The sequence below is a fragment of the Hyperolius riggenbachi genome, chromosome 5 (genome assembly GCF_040937935.1).
Source record: "Hyperolius riggenbachi isolate aHypRig1 chromosome 5, aHypRig1.pri, whole genome shotgun sequence".
NCBI lineage: Eukaryota > Metazoa > Chordata > Amphibia > Anura > Hyperoliidae > Hyperolius > Hyperolius riggenbachi.
In genome coordinates, this window is record NC_090650.1 from 361,854,485 (window position 1) to 361,875,719 (window position 21,235).

General features: G+C 46.4%; 1 protein-coding gene across 3 annotated transcripts in view; it reads left to right on the forward strand.

Annotated features, from left to right (window-relative positions):
• The first annotated feature begins 1,433 nt into the window (after nucleotides 1-1,433).
• The window catches only part of TERF1 (telomeric repeat binding factor 1), a 49,875-nt gene continuing 30,073 nt past the window's right edge, over nucleotides 1,434-21,235 (forward strand). Inside the window, exons 1-5 of one of the 3 annotated variants that reach the window (XM_068237503.1) lie at nucleotides 1,434-1,624; nucleotides 8,011-8,106; nucleotides 10,530-10,660; nucleotides 15,340-15,426; nucleotides 19,952-20,101. In XM_068237503.1, the coding sequence (XP_068093604.1) occupies nucleotides 1,471-1,624; nucleotides 8,011-8,106; nucleotides 10,530-10,660; nucleotides 15,340-15,426; nucleotides 19,952-20,101 (618 nt within the window). In that variant the 5' untranslated portion in view covers nucleotides 1,434-1,470. Of the gene's footprint in view, nucleotides 1,625-1,745; nucleotides 1,838-8,010; nucleotides 8,107-10,529; nucleotides 10,661-15,339; nucleotides 15,427-19,951; nucleotides 20,102-21,235 lie in introns of those variants that run through there. The other 2 variants (XM_068237505.1, XM_068237504.1) reach the window with 2 other exon arrangements.

Below are 21,235 nucleotides of genomic sequence, written 5' to 3' on the forward strand. Positions count from 1 at the left end.
AATCTTGGCTCTACCTGTTCAGTAAGTCAGCACCTATTCAGCAGTAGGAGACTCTAACACTTCTACTGCCTATAGAGCGCACACTAGTGGCTTCAGCTATGGCGCTTTGAGTCCACCAGGAGAAAAGCGAGATACAAATGTATGGGAACTTAAACACTCATTATTCGGTCATCAGCAAAGCACTGCAGCACAAGTAATAGTATGGGATTACTCTTGCTGCAGCACACTTGTGAATATAGCCGATCGTGCTACATACAGCATGTTCCAAGCGATTGCATCACAATTCTCATTCACTGGAATGAGAATTGCTGAACGTAATCACAAAATAGCGCAAAGCAAACTTGCAATTCCTAAGAAAAATAGAATTGCATTCCCGAGTGTGAATGGGCGTCCAGGGCCATCCCTCAGGGATGTATGTTCCATGAAGTACGGTGATTATACGTCCCGCATTACCCGGGACGTGTCTTACCTTCGGGGTCCGCTATCCCAGGCTGCATGAGGTCCCGGGAAACGTCCCGCTTTTAGCTGCGGGACGTCCCGGCCTCGGGACTCTGGCCACCGTACTGAATGAACTGGCTGCAGCGTCTGATAGATGCTGCACTAGTTCATAGCATGCAGCCCCGCTCCAGCCTGCATAGTCTCCGGCAGGCAGAGCAGGGATGTACTGGAGGCTATTTGTGTCTCCCGTACAGGGCTTCGGGCGCCATCTTGCCACAGCCCTGCTCTGCCTGTCCGCGCAGGAGACTATGCAGGAGCAAGATCGTCCGGGGAGCAGCGCGCCAGAGGCCGGCCAGGAACGAGAGGAGACTTCTGTCAGGTAAGTAAATGCTTTTTTTCCAGGTGAAATGCTTCCGAAATGGCATTATTTTGTGCTAAATATTGCACACATTGCGTTATTCTCTGCTAAATGTTGCACACATTGCGTTATTTTCTGCTAAATGTTGCACACGTTGCGTTATTTTCTGCTAAATGTTGCACACATTGCGTTTATTTTCTAAATGTTGCACACATTGCGTTTATTTTGTGCTGAAATGTTGCCCATTGCGTTTATTTCTGGTGTCTGGGGTAACTGTTGCTGCCCCCCATTTCTCGCCGCTGCACGCGCCACAGCCCCCCCCTACCAGGATGGACCAACAAAAATCTGGTCACTCTACATGAAGTGAGTTTTTCTCACTTCATATTTTAATTAACCTGTATAGCAGCTGTCTGCATTCAATGCATTACACTGCAAAACAACGCTTCCCTTTTACCAAGTGACTCGCTCAAGCAGCTTCTTTTTACACTGTACACAGTACAGCTGCAGCGCCACTATCAGCGCAGCCCATCCTATTCGCAGCAAGTTTGAATGTAATCGACGAGCGCGCCTCAGAGTCCGCGCATGCGCATTCCCGTTCCTCACTCGCCGAGTCAGTTTTAGCTCCCAGCGACTGTATTATTCCCGCAATTCCGTGTGGTGAGAGGAGCGGCGGCATGGAGGAGCGCGCAGAGGAGGCGCCTCCCTTCCATGAGGTGGCCGATGTGGCTACAGGCTGGGTGTTCGAGTTCTTCTTCTCCAGCTTATGCCATTACTTCACCGAGGAAGGCCGGGCGGAGGATTTCACGCGGACATGCAAAACGATAGAAGGTAACGTGCGACTTCTCTCCTCTGTGTGGCTAGAGACACGTGACTCACATCAAGTCCACGCCCCCTGGATACAAACTTCTGCGTCCCCGCCTATCACCCGCCCTATAAAGCAACGGCCAGTGATGATAATGTCGACTGTCTGCTTGTATATTATTATGTGGTTTTGGTTTAGAGATGGAGAGACCGAAATAGGAACTGTATTTGATTGAGCTTGTAATTTGCTTAATATTGTGCCAGTGTGATGCTAGTCTACTGACCATTAATTGGAAGCCAACATAGCATTGCTTTCCAGAAAATATTGTATTTATATATAGATAGCCTCAATAGTGATGTATTCCGTTCTGATGCGAGTCTCTGCAGTCTTTGCCTTCCTTCGTTAAAGTGAATGTAAAGTGACTACAAAACATAGCTTTAAAAGAAAGAACACAGAGACCGAGAGCCAAATATGGTGTAGTATGTCAACAATCAGATGGAGACAAAATGAAAGTAAATGATGGATGTACTCACAAGTCTGGGTTACCTCAAAGGCAACCACTGTAACTGCAGGTGGGGACGATTAGAACCTGACCCCACTCAGGTGTTTAAAAATGTCGCTCTCTGTAGACGGAAAGATGGGGAAAACCCCCTCCACCTGGGGTGGACTGTTCAGTGATAAAGCAAGGGTGACAGAGGCGCCAACAAGTATAAAATGATTAAAACCCGCTTAAAAGGAGGGGTGCAGGTGGATACACCACTCAGGTAAAAATAGACCAGCCAATAAGCCGTTAATAAATAACAGTAAAATTTATTGGGGATTCTCCAAAAATGCAACGCGCTTCACGGGCAAAACTCCCACTTCATCAGGCAATCAGATAGGAGAAACACAGTAGTGGATCTATTTCTGGATCTAGCGCCTCAATCTGAGGCGCTAGATCCAGAAATAGATCCACTACTGTGTTTCTCCCATCTGATTGCCTGATGAAGCGGGAGTTTTGCCCGTGAAGCGCGTTGCATTTTTGGAGAATCCCCAATAAATTTTACTGTTATTATTAACGGCTTATTGGCTGGTCTATTTTTACCTGAGTGGTGTATCCACCTGCACCCCTCCTTTTAACAGGGCTGTGGAGTCGGGCAATTTTGGGTGCCTGGAGTCGGAGTCGGGAAAAAATGCACCGACTCCTAATGAATTTGTAACTGTAATTAAAATAGAAAATATGATAAAATGTTCTATTTCTCAGATAATAGTCATTAAAAATAATGTATATATACAGTATATATACAGTAATAGCTGTGCTTAGTCCACAAAAATGAAATAAACCAATCAAAATTAGGTACTTGTGCTGCTTCAATAAAGCAGTCCCCGTATTTTTAAGGTCAGATATACATATCTGATTGTGACTGTATATATGATGTGTACACAGGAATCTCTTATATATACTAAATAACATCTATGCTGTAAGAATAAAGCCTGATGTGTAGCTATGTCACTAATAGAGATGGTCAACGAGATGGAAATAATTCTGCATTGATGCTGATTTATGCAAATATATGCACTCCCTTTGCTGATGAAATAAAATAATTTGATATGTTATTAAAATTTGGTTTGGTGACTACAAATTAAAGGGTAACTGAGACGGATGAAAAGTAAAGTTTTATACATACCTGGGGCTTCCTCCAGCCCCCTTCAGGCTAATCAGTCCCTCACTGTCCTCCACCACCCGGATCTTCTGCTATGAGTCCTGGTAATTCAGCCAGTCAGCGCTGTCCGGCCGCACCCCGCTCCCACAGCCAGGAACATTCTGCACCTGCGCAATAGTGCTGCACAGGTGTAGTACGCTCACGGCGGAGTGTATTCATGCGCACTACGCTTGACTGACTCAAGTACCTGGACTCATAGCAGAAGATCCAGGTGGTGGAGGAGGACAACGAGGGACTGATTATCCTGAAGGCGGCTGGAGGAAGCCCCAGGTATGTATAAAACTTTAATTTCATCTGTCTCAGGTTTACTTTGTTACACAGTAGTACTATACATATGCACTCCCCACAGAGCTGCAGGGAATCCACTGAGAATGCTGTGCACATTGAACACAGAGGTGTTGTCTGTTTACAATCTCCTCATTCCCCTGCAGAGTACCTGCACATCATTCTTACATGCACCCACACTTGATAGATGTTCTTTGTTCCGGTTGTACCTTTTACAAGTACTCTTACCAAGGACTAGTTTTAGTCTAAAGGGAATAAATATAGTAGTCTACATATCCTTCTCACTTCAGTTGTCTTGTAAAATTCCTAAGCGTTGGCAGTTAAGAGACGAATTTCATGTTACATACTTTTAATCAACAAAATTGTAATATGCAAATTAGAGGAGTCGGAGTCGTGGAGTCGGAGTCGGTGGAATCCTAAACTGAGGAGTCGGAGTCGGTGGATTTTTGGACCGACTCCACAGCCCTGCCTTTTAAAGAGAATCTGTAACGTTAAAACGTCCCCTGGGGGGTACTCACCTCGGATGGGGGAAGCCTCAGGATCCTAATGAGGCTTCCCACGCTGTCTGCCGTCCCTCGGGGGTCTCGCTGTAGCCCTCCGTACAGCGGTGACGTAATATTTACCTTTGCAGGCTCCTGCGCAGGCGCTCTGGCTGCTTTCGCTCCGAAGGAGGCGGAAATACCCGATCTCAGTCGGGTCCGCTCTACTGCGCAGGCGCAAGTCTCCGGCGCCTGCGCAGTAGAGCGGACCCGACTGAGATCGGGTATTTCCGCCTCCTTCGGAGCGAAAGCAGCCACAGCGCCCCCGCTGGAGCCTGCAAAGGTAAATATTGAATTGAACAGTCGGCACAGTCGCCGGCTGTTCGGAGGGCTGCAGCGAGACCTCCGTGGGACAGAGGACGGCGTGGGAAGCCTCATTAGGATCCTGAGGCTTCCCCCACCCGAGGTGAGTACCCCCCAGGGGATCTTTTTGTCGTTACAGAGTCTCTTTAAGCGGGTTTTAATCATTTTATACTTGTTGGCGCCTCTGTCACCCTTGCTTTATCACTGACTACAAAACATAGTCAGATACTGTACTTACCTATCAACATGGAAGGTCCTAGTATTATTATTTATATAGCACCAGCTTCTCCCTCAGCACAGTACAGAGTATTCTGTCTTGTCACTAACTTCCTCAGAGGGGCTCACAATCTAGTCCCCACCAAAGTCATATGTCTATGCATGTATCATGTAGTGTCTGTATCATAGTCTATGGCCAATTTAGGAGGAAGCCAGTTAACTTATCTGTATGTTTTTGGGATGCTGGAGGAAACCAGAGTGCCCCGAGGAAACCCAAACAGACATGGGGAGAACATACAAATTCCTTGCCGATAGAGCCATGGCTGGGATTCAAACCAGGGAGCCCGCGCTGCAAGGAAAGAGCGCTAATCACTACACCACCGTTCTTCCCTATCTTAGGCCCGGTTCACATTGGCGGTCTCCGTCCGGAATCGCCGTGCCGGAGCCGGACCGCATGCCGAACGGACGCACGGCATAGCAATGCAAGTCTATGCGTCCGTTCACATGCGTCTAGACTCCGGCATAAGAGCCAACATGCGCTATTTTTTGGTCCGGCTCCTCCGGCAGACGTATCCGGAGCGGAGCCGGACTGCACCATCCGGCCAATACAAACCAATGAGAACCGGAGAGCGCACAACACACTGGCTATAAAATCCGGATGTTCTACCCCACTTCCTATGCGTATTGTAGCGGCGATTTTGGATGGGGACACATGGGCAAGCATTTTGGAGTGGAGCAGCAGTGACTTTAAACGTGCTGGAGATGTTGGCAGCATGTCGGAGGTGGAGGTGAGTGCTAAACAGCGGAGGGCCTGATTCCACAGGTCCACCTTCTGCTGACCTCCCAGACCCCAACATTTTTATTTTATTTCTACTATCTTTTGCCAAACAGATCCGGATCGCATCCTGATGAACACCTGATGCAACCTGATCGGATCCCGATCAGAACCGTACGGTTCCGATCCGGTCAGGTCATCCGGTCCGTTTGGCAGAGAACCGCAAGTGTGAACCGGGCCTTATAGTGGCTTTCCTGTACTCTCTTGTTCCGGCACTGTCAACCCCATTTAAATTTGCTACCGCCAAAGGCTTCGGAAGCACTCACGTCCCCAATTGCTTTCGAAGACGGGCGGCTCCGTATTGCGCAGTACGACGATAAGCATCTTCGAATGCACTTAGGGACATAAGTGCTTCCGAAGCCTCCCAAAGGTTCACGGACGTGTATTCAACCAGCTGGTCGAGTACACATAACCGGAGTGACAATGCTGGAACTATAGTAAGGGAGTAAGAGAGGAAACTATATTACATTTTTTTTTTTCTGAAACCTATAATAAACCCTTTGCAGAAGATAACTCCTGAACATTATATTTTTTTATGGTAATCCAAAAAAAAATGATCGGCATTAGATAGTAGTATAGCTCTTTTATTGCATCAAACAAGAGGCTGGCACAACAACAGTTTCGGGCCTTGCCCTTTCTCAAGTTGTAATAGCCATAATGTACACACCAGTGAAATACCTTTAAATAACCCACCCCCTCTAAAAACACCAATCGGTGTCCAACTGGGCGGGATAAATGGCGGACCTGATGGGGAACATGTAAAATAACATGTAAATCAGCAATCAGATCATTTAGGGCCTGTTTCCACTACATGCAGATTGGATGCAGAAAAACTGACTCCAATGAATGCCTGTGGGCCTGTTTCCACTAAACGCGATTTTTCTGATGCAGATTTTCCCCTAGGCATTCATTGGAGTCAGTTTTTCTGCATCCAGTCTGCATGTAGTGGAAACTGGCCCTTACCTGTCACCTGTGAAAAGATATACAGCGCTCCAATGCACCAGCAGGTTCAGCGTGCAACACACTGCATCTATCCTATAGAGAACGGTGTCGGCATAGATGCAGTGTGTCGCACGCTGAACCTGCTGGTGCATTGGAGCGCTGTATATCTTTTCACAGGATCGTGGCACACCATTTTTTGGGAGTTTGTGGTGCTCCTCCTGAACTTTTCTGTTGTACATTATATTTTTTATAAACTTATAAAATATAAATGTTATTTTAATTCAAAGCTGATGGGAGTTTGTGAAGTATTTTATAATTACTCAGGCAATAATATTGCATAGATGATAGCGAGCTTGCCTAAATATCAACTAATAGTGTTGTTGCACTACAAAATCAAAATTTCAATTAGAGGTAGAGAGTTTAACTTACCCCTGCAGCCATCTTATCTAATGCACTCCACATCACTACTATGCTTCTTCTTTCATCCCGGAAGACGGACGCATGGGAGTGACGTGCGGTGCATCGGCTAAGGCAGCTGCATGGGTAAGTTAATTCCTCTCTGCCGCGGGCCACACTGTCTAATTTAAATTTCGATTACGAGTAGCTACGTACTCTTCAGGTGCCCATACATTAGAACAAATATGGGCAGATTCAACCAAAAGACGAATTTATCTGTAATCGAATCTGATTAGAGTTACATTTGTCTCTAGTTAAATCTTCCCATACACTACAGGCCGATTCCCATCCGATTTCAGCATGAAATCATCAGGGAATGGGCTGAGCCACCGCGTCCACCCGGCCGCTGCCCCCAAAATGTATAAATGTATGTTGTGTAGTGCATTTATACATTACTTCTCCTTTAGCAGCTCGCTTGGTCCATCCGTCCATCTCGCCGGTAAGCCGCATACACGCTAGCGGCGCATAGCGTCTGACGTCAGCCACTATGCACCTTTGTGACGTCAGACATAGCGCCACTGGCGTGTATGCGGAACCCGGCGAGATGGACGGAAACCGCGTGGAGGCTGCCACCGGACAGGTAATGTATAAATGCACTACACTACATGCATTTATACATTTCGGCAGGGGTTTCGTCGTCTCGTCGCTCGATCGCAATTCGGCCGCCGTACTGCCGCGCACCCTAACAAACAACTTCGGCCTGAAATTTTCCACCATGCGCGATCAACCGTGCGGCCAATTTCTGTACCGAAATTTCTGCACCAATTGTCATCCAATTCGATTATAATAATCAAATTGGATGGTCGATTGGTTGGTTGGTCGGCTAGTGTATGGCCCCCTTGAGTGCACAACACTATTAACTAATCAAATTGCCAAATTTGTAGAGTTGATGGCTGCACTGATGAGGTGTACCCATCAGGTTCGGCAGCTGAAAGATCTCTAATCAGATTTGATCAGAGAGAGATTTGTCTCTTGGTTGAATCTGCCCATCATCACTAGATGTATGGGTAGCTTTACTGTTCAGGAAATGAGTAGGTATGTATGTGATATTTTTTATGACTTTTGCATTTGGTGTTGCAATAAATAAAGCTTGGTAAACAATTGATGAGTCACAGACTGCTGTTTATTTACAGTTCTTGTACAATCCATGCCTACGCTGGACTCAAAGAAAAAGGAAGCTTTGTTATTTGCACAATTTCTTACCCGCGTTCATCACGGAAAAGATCTGGGTAAGTTAATTTGTTCTTATTTCTACTTATTCACATGTTCATCGTAATATATCTTAGTAACCACCTTTTTGTGTTAAAGGGAACCTTAGCTAAAGAGTTTCAATTTCCTGGGGCTATTACCAGTCCCCTGCAGCAGTCCTGTGCCCTTGGAGCCGCTCTGGAATCCTCCAGTCACCCGCTGTCACTTAGTTTCGTTTTTGACGACTCACCAGTCGGCCGGCCGCCATGCGTATTATTGGATGCATTCCGTACTGCAATTAGCGCTGTTGCGGACCGCAACGCGTACAAAAATACGCGTTGCCGCATTCCGCACGCGTAGTTATGCGGCGACGCATATTTTTTTAGATTTCTTTTTTATGTGACTTTTTTTGTTTTAGGTGTCTACAGGTATTCTTTAAAGTGTACCTTAGACGAGATTCATCTCAGGTACTATACTTACCTGGGGCTTCCTTAAAGAACAAGTGACGCCCATGCTAACTTAGAAATAAAAAACACATATATAAGTAGATAAATACTACTTCTACTTACATAACAGATGTATTGTGCTATCCACGTAATGATTCCTGTGAATTTTATAACGGAAAAGCAGAAAATCCTATTCTAGGCAGTGGCCATCTTGCCAATCTAATGCTGACATCATATCCTCCCTGACTCTTGTTTTCCTCCCTCCCTTCTCTTGCTCATTGTGTATTCATTAGCTGCCCTCCTCCCAGAGTCTTCAGACACTCCCACTGAGGTGTATACTAACAAATGCACTGTCTTTTTTTTATTTACACATCCAATCACTGAGTCATTTCAGCCCTGCTTGTAAACCTAAGTAATCAGAGGGTGTTTTTTGATAAGCAGCTAGGCAGGAAAATAAATGGAAGAGGAGGAATAAAAAAATCTCTTTCCATAGACATCACCGGCCAGCAGTAAAGATGTCACCACGTGATAAATTTCAGAATGCAAATCAGGGAGAGGAAAGATTTTAAAATGAGCAAACCCTGACTAAATCATTTATAATTATTGTAAAAAACGTAACACTTTTTTTTAATTACACTACTTTTACTGGAGTTCCTGTTTAAGCACCCTTAAAGGGAAGGTTCAGGGAGGGGTTAAAAAAAATAAAAATACATATCCACTTACCTGGGGCTTCCTCCAGCCCGTGGCAGGCAGGAGGTGCCCTCGCCGCCACTCCGCAGGCTCTCGGTGGCCGACCCAACCTGGCCAGGCCGGCTGCCAGGTCGGGCTCTTCTGCGCTCCAACGACGGGCTCTTCTGCGTCCCACGCGGGCGCGCTGATGTCATTGGACGTCCTCCGGGCTGTACTGCGCAGGCGCAGAACTACTGCGCCTGCGCAGTACAGCCCGGAGGACGTCCGATGACGTCAGCGCGCCCCCATGAGGCGCAGATTGGAGCGCAGAAGAGCCCGGCCTGGCAGCCTGGCCAGGTCGGGTCGGCCACCGGAGACGACCGGGAGCCTCTGGAGCGGCGGCAAGGGCACCTCCTGCCTGCCACGGGCTGCCAGGTACCTGCCCAGGTAAGTGGATATGTATTTTTATTTTTTTCAACCCCTCCCTGAACCTTCCCTTTAAGGCCGCTCGTCCCTCGCTGTCTCTGTGGGTGGCTCCTGTCACCGCAATGCTGCCGAAAGCCTGGCCGAGGGGCGCCTGCGTGGACCGGCACGCTCCCAGGATCGCACCTAGCCTGGTCACGCATGCGCGAATTGTCCAGGCTTTCGAACAGCATTGCGGGTGGCAGGAGCCACCCACAGAGACAGTGAGGGACAAGCGGCCTTAAGGGGACTTAAGGAAGCCCCAGGTAAGTGTGGAACCTGAGACGCTTCTTGTCTCAGGTTCACTTTAAAGAGAAACTGTCGCAAAAATCTTGAAATTTAAAACACATACAAATAAGAAGTAAGTTTTTCCCAGAGTAAAATGAGCCATGAATTACTTTTCTCCTGTGTTGCTGTCACTTACAGTAGGTAGTAGAAATCTGACATTACCAACAGATTTTGGACTAACCCATCTTCTCATAGGGGGATTCTCAGGGTTTTCTTTATTTTTAAAAGCACGTAGTAAATTGCAGTTGCTCCGTCCAACTGCCAAAATAGTGTACGGTGAGCAGGGAGGCTGACCAGCATCTTTGTATTAATCATTTTCAGGGAATGTCTTTATAAAGAATAAAAGCCATGCTGAGAATCCCCCATGAAGAGATGGACTAACCCAAAACCTGTCATTAATGTCAGATTTCTACTACTTACTGTAAGTGACAGAAACATAGGAGAAAAGTCATTTATTGCTCATTTTACCCTGGGAGAAATGTACTTCTTATTTGTATGTGTTTTAAATTTTAAGATTTTCGAGACAGTTCCTCTTTAGGTAAGCAGCTCTGTTATAGCCATTCTTGTGCCTTCTTATAATATGTTTTATTGGTGATCAGACGTCCAATTTGAAGAAGATGAGAATATTACACCTCTAGAGGCAGCTGGAATAATGCTGAATCAATTTAAGGAAGAAGATGAAAACCTCAGAAATCTTCAAGAAGAAATAAAAACTTTTGTGAAAGTTCAGGTAAGTACCTATATTAGACTTGCATATTACCGTAATCGTGCTGAAAAGCAATAATGATAGATGGTTCTGCAGATGCATTATGTAAATGTAAATCCCACTGTTGTTAGGGTAAACTCAGTGCGTATATATAGTTTACCAATATCTGTATTATTATTTACCCCGTATTTGTTTCTTACTTTGTACAGTGCCTCAGAATATGTAGGCGCTTTATAAATCAATAATCTATATATATAATAGACTAAAGGCTAGTACACACTAGCAATTTTGATTGACCAATGATTGCTCAATTTTACCACCTCCATGTAGTATGACCATTTACCTATATAATCTGCATAGAATTGAAAATCTGTTTGGCCCTCATACTACATGGAGGTGGTAAAATTGAGCAATCATTGGTCAATCAAAATTGTTAGTGTGTACTAGCCTTAAGTGCCTCAACCTTCAAACAAGAAGAAGAAGTACTTTGCATGAGAAAATGTATGCGTGCTCAAACACCAAGTTTAAGGCCTCTTTTTCACGGACTGTTGAGCTGTGTGCTCAGCAAGCAGTTACCAGGCAGCAGTGAGCAGTTACCAGGCAGCAGCAAGCAGTTACCAGGCAGCAGCAAGCAGTTATCAGTCAGCAGTGAGCAGATACCAGGCAGCAACAAGCAGTTACCAGGCAGCAGCAAGCAGTTACCAGGCAGCAGCGAGCAGTTACCAGGCAGCAACAAGCAGTTACCAGGCAGCAGCAAGCAGTTACCAGGCAGCAGTGAGCAGTTACCAGGCAGCAGTGAGCAGTTACCAGGCAGCAACAAGCAGTTACCAGGCAGCAACAAGCAGTTACCAGGCAGCAACAAGCAGTTACCAGGCAGCAGTGAGCAGATACCAGGCAGCAACAAGCAGTTACCAGGCAGCAACAAGCAGTTACCAGGCAGCAGCAAGCAGTTACCAGGCAGCAGCAAGCAGTTACCAGGCAGCAGCGAGCAGTTACCAGGCAGCAGCGAGCAGTTACCAGGCAGCAGCGAGCAGTTACCAGGCAGCAGCGAGCAGTTACCAGGCAGCAGCGAGCAGTTACCAGGCAGCAGCGAGCAGTTACCAGGCAGCAATGAGCAGTTACCAGGCAGCAGTGAGCAGTTGTGAGAGTTTGCGAGCCATTTCACTGCCTATTCACAGTCCATGGAAAAGAGGCCTTACCCTAGCAAGTCTGACATTGCAAATCTGGCCTAATTGGCTATTCATGAGGCAATGCTCATGCAAATGCATGCACAAACCAATACCACAAAGCAGTCACCCTGCTACATGCTACATTCGCACTATCCGGCTTAGTGCACACCAGAGCGGTTCGGCAGCGTTTTGCGATCCACTTGCGGCTGCAGATACGCTTGGGTAATGTATTTCAATGGGCTGGTGCACACCAGAGCGGGAGGCGTTTTGCTGAAACGCATACTCCCGAGGTGAGGCATTTTTTGGATTGCGGAGGCGTTTCTGCCTCCAATGTAAAGTATAGGAAAAACGCAAACCGCTCTGAAAAACGGCAGTTCAGAGCGGTTTTGCAGGCGTTTTTGTTACAGAAGCTGTTCAGTAACAGCTTTACTGTAACAATATATGAAATCTACTACACCAAAAACGCTTTACAAAACCGCAAAATGCTAGGTGAAATGCTACAGAAAAATAAGAAAAAGCGTTTCAAAATCTGCTAGCATTTTGCGGATCTGCTAGCAATTTTTGGTGTGCTCCAGGCCTCCAGGAGCGCCATGGGGAGGATTCCCAATGCCCCCTTTTTATACAACTGGGGGGACCGCAGGGTCCCAGGCTCTCTCACTGCCTGGAAACCACAGCGGCACCCCGGAGGGGGAGGCTGGGTGGCGTGGACGACCCCCCCCCCCCCAAGTGTGGCCAGCGCCGGGGAGAGCCGTCTGCACCCACCTCCCAATATTAAAAACAGGCACTCACCTTAACGTCCATTGCGTTCTGCTACATGCGCATTAATTTGGGGGCACCACATGAGAAAGGAGAGAAGCATGGGTCACCCCGAGCTTTAGAGCTCAGGGCTGGCTCACATACAGCACTCCAGAGGGGAGGGGAGGACAGGCGCACTCACTCCAGGGTTCACACCACCGGAGCAAGCCATCCACCACCTGCCTCCAAAGGATACAAACTGCACAAAATGCTTTCCATGAGAAAATGAATGCGCATGTAGCAGAACCCAATGGACGTTAAGGTAAGTGGCTGTTTTTAATTTCAGGAGGTGGGTGCGGACGGCTCTCCCCAGCGCTGGCCACGCATGGGGGGGGGGGGGGGCGCGGCTGCGCCACCCAGCCTCCCACTCCGGGGTGCCGCTGTGGTTCCCAGGCAGCAAGAGAGCACTTTGCAGTATTGGTTTTTTGACCCTGCATAGTTTGGCATGCGAAAGCAAATGCATATTTGCATGAGCATTGCCTCATGAATAGCCAATTAGGCCAGATTTGCAAAGCCAGACTTGCTAGGGTTAAACTTGGTGTTTGAGCACGCATACATTTTCTCATGGAAAGCCTACTTCTTCTTGCTTCAAGGTTGAGGCACGTACTCTATTAGATAGATAGATGCGGCGTATGCTACGACGCGGGTTGGCTAGTACAGTAATAATACTGTGTATCTCTGAACTGAATCAGAATCAGAATCATTTATTTCGCCAAGCATGACAGGATCACACCTGGAATTGGGTTTGGCACATTACAGAGCTCAACATCTACAAGGACATGAATAATAGTGAACTAAAACAAGAGACATACATGATAAGCATTTAAGAAGATACAACAGATAGTGGAGGCAGGCTATGAGGGCTCGGTCCATAAGTTCCAAGCGCGTCTGTGAGTCTAAGAAGGATGGGGTGGAGGTGAGACGTGGGTGGAGTTCAGGAGATTGACTGCTGAAGGGAAAAAAGAGTTCCTGTGCCTCGTGGTCCTGGTGGGGATGACCCGGAATCTTCGCCCTGACCGCAGGCGACTGAAGTAGCAGTGGCCAGGATGTGAGGGGTCCATGGCTATCTTCAGCGCCCTCGTGTGTAGTCTCGAGTTGTAGAGTAGATCAAGTGGAGGGAGGGGTTTCCCGATGATTCTCTCTGCTGATCTAATGACCCTCTGGAGTTTTTGTCTGTCGCTGGCGGAGGAACCAGCGTGCCAGACCAGGATGGAAGAGCAGAGGATAGATTCTGTGGTGGCAGAGTAGAATCTTGTGAGGACATGCTGGGGCATGCCAAACTTTTTCAGCTGACGGAGAAATAAGAGTCTTTTCTGGGCCTTTGCCACGGTGGAGCTGGTGTAAGCCTTCCACCTGAGGTCGTTTGAGATGGTGGTGCCCAGGAGGCGGACGCAGGGAACTATCGCCACTTCAGTTCCGTCAATGTGAATTGGTGGTGGAGAAGGGGCATGCTTCCTGAAGTCGATAATCATCTCCACAGTTTTAGCTGCGTTAAGGACCAACCTGTTCTCCCTGCACCAGTGGCAGATACTGTCTACCTGCTGACGATAGGCACTCTCGTCTTCCTTGGTGATAAGGCCAACGATAGTGGTGTCATCTGCAAATTTGATAACCTTGACAGAATCTGCTGTGGATCTGCAGTTGTTGGTGTAGAGGGAGAACAGCATTGGAGACAGGACGCAGCCTTGTGGAGCCCCCATGTTCGTGGTCCGTGGTTGGGAGGCAATGTCGCCCAGCTTGACAGATTGTGACCTGTGGGATAGGAAGTCCGTGATCCAATGGTGTAGGCTGGAATGGACACCGAGTGTAGCTAGACCCTCCTGAAGTCTGCGTGGACAGATGGTGTTAAATGCCGAACTGAAGTCCAGGAGGAGGACTCTGGCATATGAGTCTGGCCTGTCCAGGTGGTTGCTGTTGAGCTCCAGGCAGATATTGATGGCGTCATCGGTGGACCTGTTTTCCCTGTACGCAAATTGGAATGGGTCTAGGAGGGGCGTGGTGGAGGACTTCAGAAAGGACAGGACAACCCTTTCGAGGGTCTTCATGATAACGGAAGTTAGTGCAACAGGCCTGAAGTTATTGAGGTCAGTGACGCCCTGCTTTTTGGGGACTGGAATGATGGTGGACCTCTTAAAGCAGGCAGGAACCTTGCCCAACTGAAGTGACTTGTTGAATATAGTGGTGAGAATAGGAGCAAGTTGCCTAGAACAGGACTTCAGGCAGGCAGGGGACACTCCGTCCGGGCCAGAGGCTTTCCTGGAGTTCATAGTTGACAGGTGATGTATGACGTCTGATTCGCTCACAGCCATGGTGGGTGGGCTTAGACTCGAGTTGAGGTCCGCATGTGCCAGAGGGGAGGTGGGCAGTGACAGGTCCCCCGCCGGCAAGTCCTGGCACTCGAACCTGCAGTAGAATTTACTGAGTTCTTCAGCAAGTTCGATGCTAGGTGGAGCGTGTCGGGGAGGAGGCTTGTAATTAGTGGCAGCTTTAAGGCCTTATGACATAATCATGCAGGATGGCTGTTTCCAGCACTACCAGTAATGTAACCTAGGGGGAAGGGGGGATTGTGACTTTAATGCAGATCTCATCACTTTTTAAAAAGACACGTAGGATAATTACAATATTTTATTTTTCAAAGATACAACTATTTAAATATTTGGTGCTGTTTGCAACTATGCTTTTTCTGTGTATTTATTCCCCATTTAGCCTGGATTTACAAGCTCAGTCTTTTCTTTCTAGTCTGTAGCAGTTTGCATGGAAAAGGGAAAGTTCAAGATGGCCTCAGAGGTTCTTGACCGGCTGTTTGATGATTCAGAATCTAATAAGGTAATTACCAGAAGAGATTGGAATTGATTCAATAAGCCATGATAACTCCAATATCACACCTTATGAAAAGATGTCACACCTTATCAAAGTTAGCACACCTAATCAGAGTAGCATAGCGAGCGATACGAACCCGCAGGGGCTCAGGGCAGGACGAGTGCCATTGCCAATTAGCAGACATAAGTTTGTAGCGCTCGCTATACTACTCTAATAAGACGTGTTAATTTTGATAAGGTGTGATATCTTTGTTAAGGTGTGATATATTTTCATAAGGTGTGATACCTTTTCATAAGGTGCGATCTTTGATAAGATGTGATATCTTTGTTAAGGTGTGATACCTTTTCATAAGGTGAGATCTTTGTTAAGGTGTGATATATTTTCATAAGGTGAGATCTTTGATAAGGTGTGATATTTGAGTTATCACGGTTTAGTGAATCAAGCCCATGATGTGCATTGGAAAAACCACATTCTATGGAACGACAAAATCCAACCTGCATCATAAACGTGCTTAGTATATATTTGTTTTGTGCTCTGACCTTGCTATGTGGTAGGAAGCAATGTCTACTCTACCATTATCTGAGTTCCTTCAGGTTTGTGAGGCTTGTACCCCCTTTCCCACAAAAAATCTTAACCTTACCTAGATCGTCAGGGAAGAGTGTATGGCTAATATTGTGATGAAACCCCTCCCACAGTGTGTGTGTCAGGGCCATGGCCTCATTGCATTGTGGGGAGTAACAGCTGTGTCCAACTGCCAAGCAAGTATTATCTCCCTAAATCGAGGTAAGGAAAGATTTTAAAATGGTCAAACACTGAGTAAATAATTTATAAATTAATATTGTATAAAAAAATAAATACATTTTATTCATTACATTATTTTCCCTCATACAGAGCCCACTCTTTAAAGTTAGCTAATAAATGGTATCCTGATTCAAAATTCCTGATATCTGCATATACAGTGCCACTCAAAATAAGGTTCCTGTCCAATTTGTTCCAATGTAAGAGAGCCACCTAGTGGCCAATGTGCAAAATGCAGCATTTTTTTCATTGATATACTTTTAATGGTACCCATACACGGTACAATAAAAAACATTAAATTGTCCTATTTATTCAACCAAAACGATCTAATCGAATGGAAGTTTAAAACAATCTCTTTTTCGTTCAAGAAAAAAGAATCGATTTATGCCGTTTTTTTCAATACAAATACGATGGGGCATGTTGGAAAAATCTTTAAATTCGATCTAACTGAATAATTGAGCAAAATTATCTAATTGAGAAAAATTGTACCATGTATGAGCACCATAAAATTCAGATTTGTAAAAACACAATGTGAGAAGTCACTTTACTACACCTTTTGTACTAGTTCACGTAAATGCACTCTGACAGCAGATATATGTTTAATTCCATTAGCAAACAGTCTGTAATATCTCTATTTCAGAACATAATGAGTGAATGACCTGGCAATGTACAATAAACTTCTGTACATTTTACTGAGCCTCATACAGACAATAGCCTTTGTCATACAAAATGACAGAATGTCCAGCAGTGTGTAATGCTAGGTACACACGATACAATTTCTAAACCACGTCCCCCCAACCACCTCCCCCCCTGCTCTTACCCGGGGATTTCTCCAGCCCCTTGCAGCCGACATGTCCCACATCTCTGCTCGCAGCCGCCGGCCTGGGGGTCCCCGGCAGTGCAGAGGCCAACCTCCTCTAGTGCGCCTGTGCGAGCGCCAGTGTAAATCAAGCCCACGTTGTCCGCGGTGTACTTCGCAGGTGCAGTAGTTCTGTAAGGACGACCTCGAGGTCGGCCTCTACACTGGCGGGGACCCCCGGTCGGCAGCTGCGAGTGGAGATGTGGCGTGGGACATGTTGGCTGCAAGGAGCCGGAGGAAGCCCCGGGTAAGTATATCAGAGGGCAGCATTTTATGTCTGATGACTCCTTCAAAGGCCGGTTTTACACTGCGTGCGTCGCTCATAGACTTCCATTACCCCAAGCACCGTGCATTAGTGGAAAGTGGGCGGGTGCATACATCATTTGGGTGACTAATGAACTGTGATCAGTGGTAGCTGGCAGCCACTTATAGCCTTCTTACTATATTCACTCTACTTTCAGCCAGTGTGAATTACCTTTTAAGTACTAGCTTATAATGACTAGCTGCTGCTCATTGTCTTTAGGGTTCTTCACGCTCTCTGTTCTACCTTTTATGCAAGGTGTTTGCCGGCCATGAACAATCACATTTGTACCAGACATGCATTAATGAAAGAAAGCGCTCCTGCCCACCTTCTCTCTTTCAGACATGAGCACTTTCTTTTACTGGGCATAATTCAGAGCTCACACATGCCCAGTATGCCATGTGTTTGTGCACAACCACGGGTGCTTCTAGCAAAGAGGATTTCCCAGCCCAGGCAGTCAAATAATAAAACACTAAGTGCTTTGCACCAGAGTGTGTTAATTGTAAAGTTTTATTTTGCTTCAGGTACCATTCAAGAGAACCTCCCTCCCACCTATGACACTATTTACCAACAGGATAGAAAGCTGACTAGAAAGTTTTTCTGGAAGGGGCATGACTAACAAACTTGAAGGTTATAGTCAGGTCTTTAGGGGGGTTTAGTACTGTGGTCCTGAAGTGGACCACAGTGCTAAACCCCCTTAAAGACCAGGCTATTTTTTGTTTAATTGGCCACTGCAGCTTTAAGGTCTTGCTGCAGGGCCGCACAACACAGCACACAAGTGGTTCCCCCCACTTTTCTCCCCACAAACAGAGCTCTCTCTTGGTGGGGTCTGATTGTCCCCCCTGTGTTTATTTTTTTGTTGATTAATATTTATGTTTGGGGTTTTTTTTATGAAATGTACCTATTTATTATTATATTTTTTCCCTCCTTCCCTACCTCCCTGCAGGCAGCCAATCGTGGTCATCGGCTCTCATAGGCTTCAGCCTATGAGAGCCAAACGCTCTCTTGTCACACGGCTGTCCCCAGTACAGCGCTGCTTCTGATCGCAGCGCTGTACTAACAGAAAATACGGTGGTTTCGCCGTCTAACAGTCTCCCTACTAAAGGCGCCCCCCCCCCCAAGCAGGAGATGCGCGCGCAGCTTGCACGTGATCTCCTGGAAAATGCAGCCCCAGGACTTGACGCCAATTGCCGTTAGGCGGTCCTGGGGTTGCCGCCATGCCCATGGGCGTGGAGCGGTCTTATGGTAGTTAATAACTTATGTGGAGTGAATCAGCCCTAGTGCACCGGCCCTCCTTTAACTTCTGCTGCCTATGCCGACAATGCAGAAGTGAAAAAAAATCTATGAAAATGCAAAAGACCCGCTTCAGCTGTGAGATCTTGGAATCACCAGCCAGGAAGTAAAAACACAGCCTTCAAAAGCGCAGAGGCTCATGTATCCAACAGGTGCAAAAAGGGAGGAGGAAACTCTGCAGGCAGCAACAGCCAGGGAAGCTTGTATAAAATAGACAAAGGTGAATTTCTTTAACCACTTCAGGATTCTGCGTACGCTTAACTACGCCCCTGAATCCTGAAGTGGTTTCCATGGAAACTCCATGTCAGTTCACGGAGGGTGTCTCCGTGAACACCCTGCGAGCCGCCGATTGCGGCTCGCAGGGTAAATGTAAACACGCGGGGAAGATCTTCCCCGGTGTTTACATATATACGGCGCTGCTGCGCAGCAGCGCCGTAGAGGAGATCGGCGATCCCCGGCCTCTGATTGGCCGGGGATCGCCGGCATCTGATAGTCTAAAGCCTATCCTATCCGGCGCAGGACGGCTTTCCGTCCTGCGCCACACACAGGGGACGGGAGAGGGAGGGAAGGAGGCAGAGGGAGGACTAGTGCTGCGGAGGGGGGCTTTGAGGAGCCCCCTCCCCCCCCGCTAGGCACAGCAGCGCGGCGGCGATCAGACCCCCCCAGCAGGACATCCCCCTAGTGGGGAAAAAAGGGGGGAGGTCTGATCGCCCTGCCTGATTTCTGATCTGTGCTGCGGGCTGAAGAGCCCCCGCAGCACAGATCAGCCAAACCACCCGGAATCCGGAAGTGGTTAATAATAAATCAATAAACACAAACACTGTTATAGTCAGTTGGTAGTGTTAAAGTATGTAGCAACCTACAAGAAACAAACAAGCTCAAGAAATAACACCATGGCCAGAGGCTGCATTAGGGGTCTACAGTACAAGGCACATTGATAGTGTTACATAAAATAAATCTTGAAGTAAAGGCAAGCTGATTTATCTTTATTTATAAAACAACCTTTTTGTCTGGTTGTCCTCCTGATTCTTTGCCATTGATATATTTTGTATCCCAGGCTTTGTCAGTCAGCTGCTCTGACTCCTCCGGCTATGTGCTTTATGCAGGTGTGTGACCAAACATTATAATGACAGCCAGGCAGATGGCAGGTTTTACAAGGGCATAGCAATGTCAGCTTCATATTCCTCTCACTTTAGGTATTGTGAAGGTGTAAACATTGCACAGCATTGTTATTGTGTATGCATGAAGCCCCATATAACCCCTTCTGTCTTCTGCTTCAGTATCTGAGAACAAAGCTGGAAATGGTCATTGTGAGGAAAGATCCGTACCATGAATTTCTCGAGCACTTCACTTACATCAAAATGCTGAAGAAGATCAACTCTTACATTGATATTTTGCTGTCTAAAAGGCCCCCTGCGTTCCTGCTGCAGGTGGGTTATTATCAGGCAGGTGGAATGAAAGATCTCACTGTTATAGTTGTAAAGACTGAACTGTAGTAATAATGGCAGAAACCAGATGAGAATAAATACTGTATTTTTCGTACTATCGGACGCTATGGACTATAAGACACACCTAGGTTTAGAGGAAACACTCAGGGAAAATAAATACTGAATCTGGTGTGTCTTTAGAGCAGGGGCGTGGCCTATTCACCTCAGTGTGTTAATATAGATCAAGGAAGGCTTTGGACTGTTGTGCAGGAAGAATTTCCCCTCAACTTGCTTACCCAGAGCTCTGTGGTTTATTATGAATACATGCAATTGCTTTCTCACTGGATGTATGATGTGAATGGATGTATGTGAAACGTGCGTGGGGCGCAGGGGCTGCCAGGTCAAACTCTAGTCTCTAAGTGTTTTTATTTATTTTATTAGAGTCTTTTTGATATAGTCTGTGATTGCTGTGATTTTTCTATAATAAAGTTTTTTTGACATGTGGCAAAGCGAAGCCTGGATTTAACTTTGTTGGTGGAGATTCTTGCAGATTTAGTAATCTGAGTTTAAGGCCCGCAAATATCTGACACTTCTGCGTATTCAGTGTGGTTTATGCATACAGCAGAAAGATATCTAGATGAATTGTCACTTGAAGACCGACATTTAAATACATGTAAATAAAGCATGGATCATACCCACTATGAAAAGCTTGTTTTTGTCCTTCATGTGCTGAGTGAAGATTGATAAAAGATATGTTTGGCAGATTTACTGGCCGAGCAATTTTCCGATAGTTTTTCTGATCGATTTCCGTTCACTTCCATGAGAAAATCGATAAAAAAATAATCAAAATTAGACCTGTTGGAAATGATCTATCGAGCCATCTATCTGCCCAAGAATAAACTCATGGTGTATTCCCAGCAGAACATCTCATTAGTGGTGTGGTGGTGGTTACTGCTTAAAGGGGAACATTAGCCTATTTGGATTATGCAGAATGACCCTGAAAAGGTCGATCAGCCCTCAAAATCGAGCAATGTAGGGGCACCCTTAGTTTCCTTTTCACTTAAATTATACCTGAAGCGTAAAAGAATAGAAAAATGTGACATACTTATCTCAGTAGTGAGAAGCTTGTGGATGTTC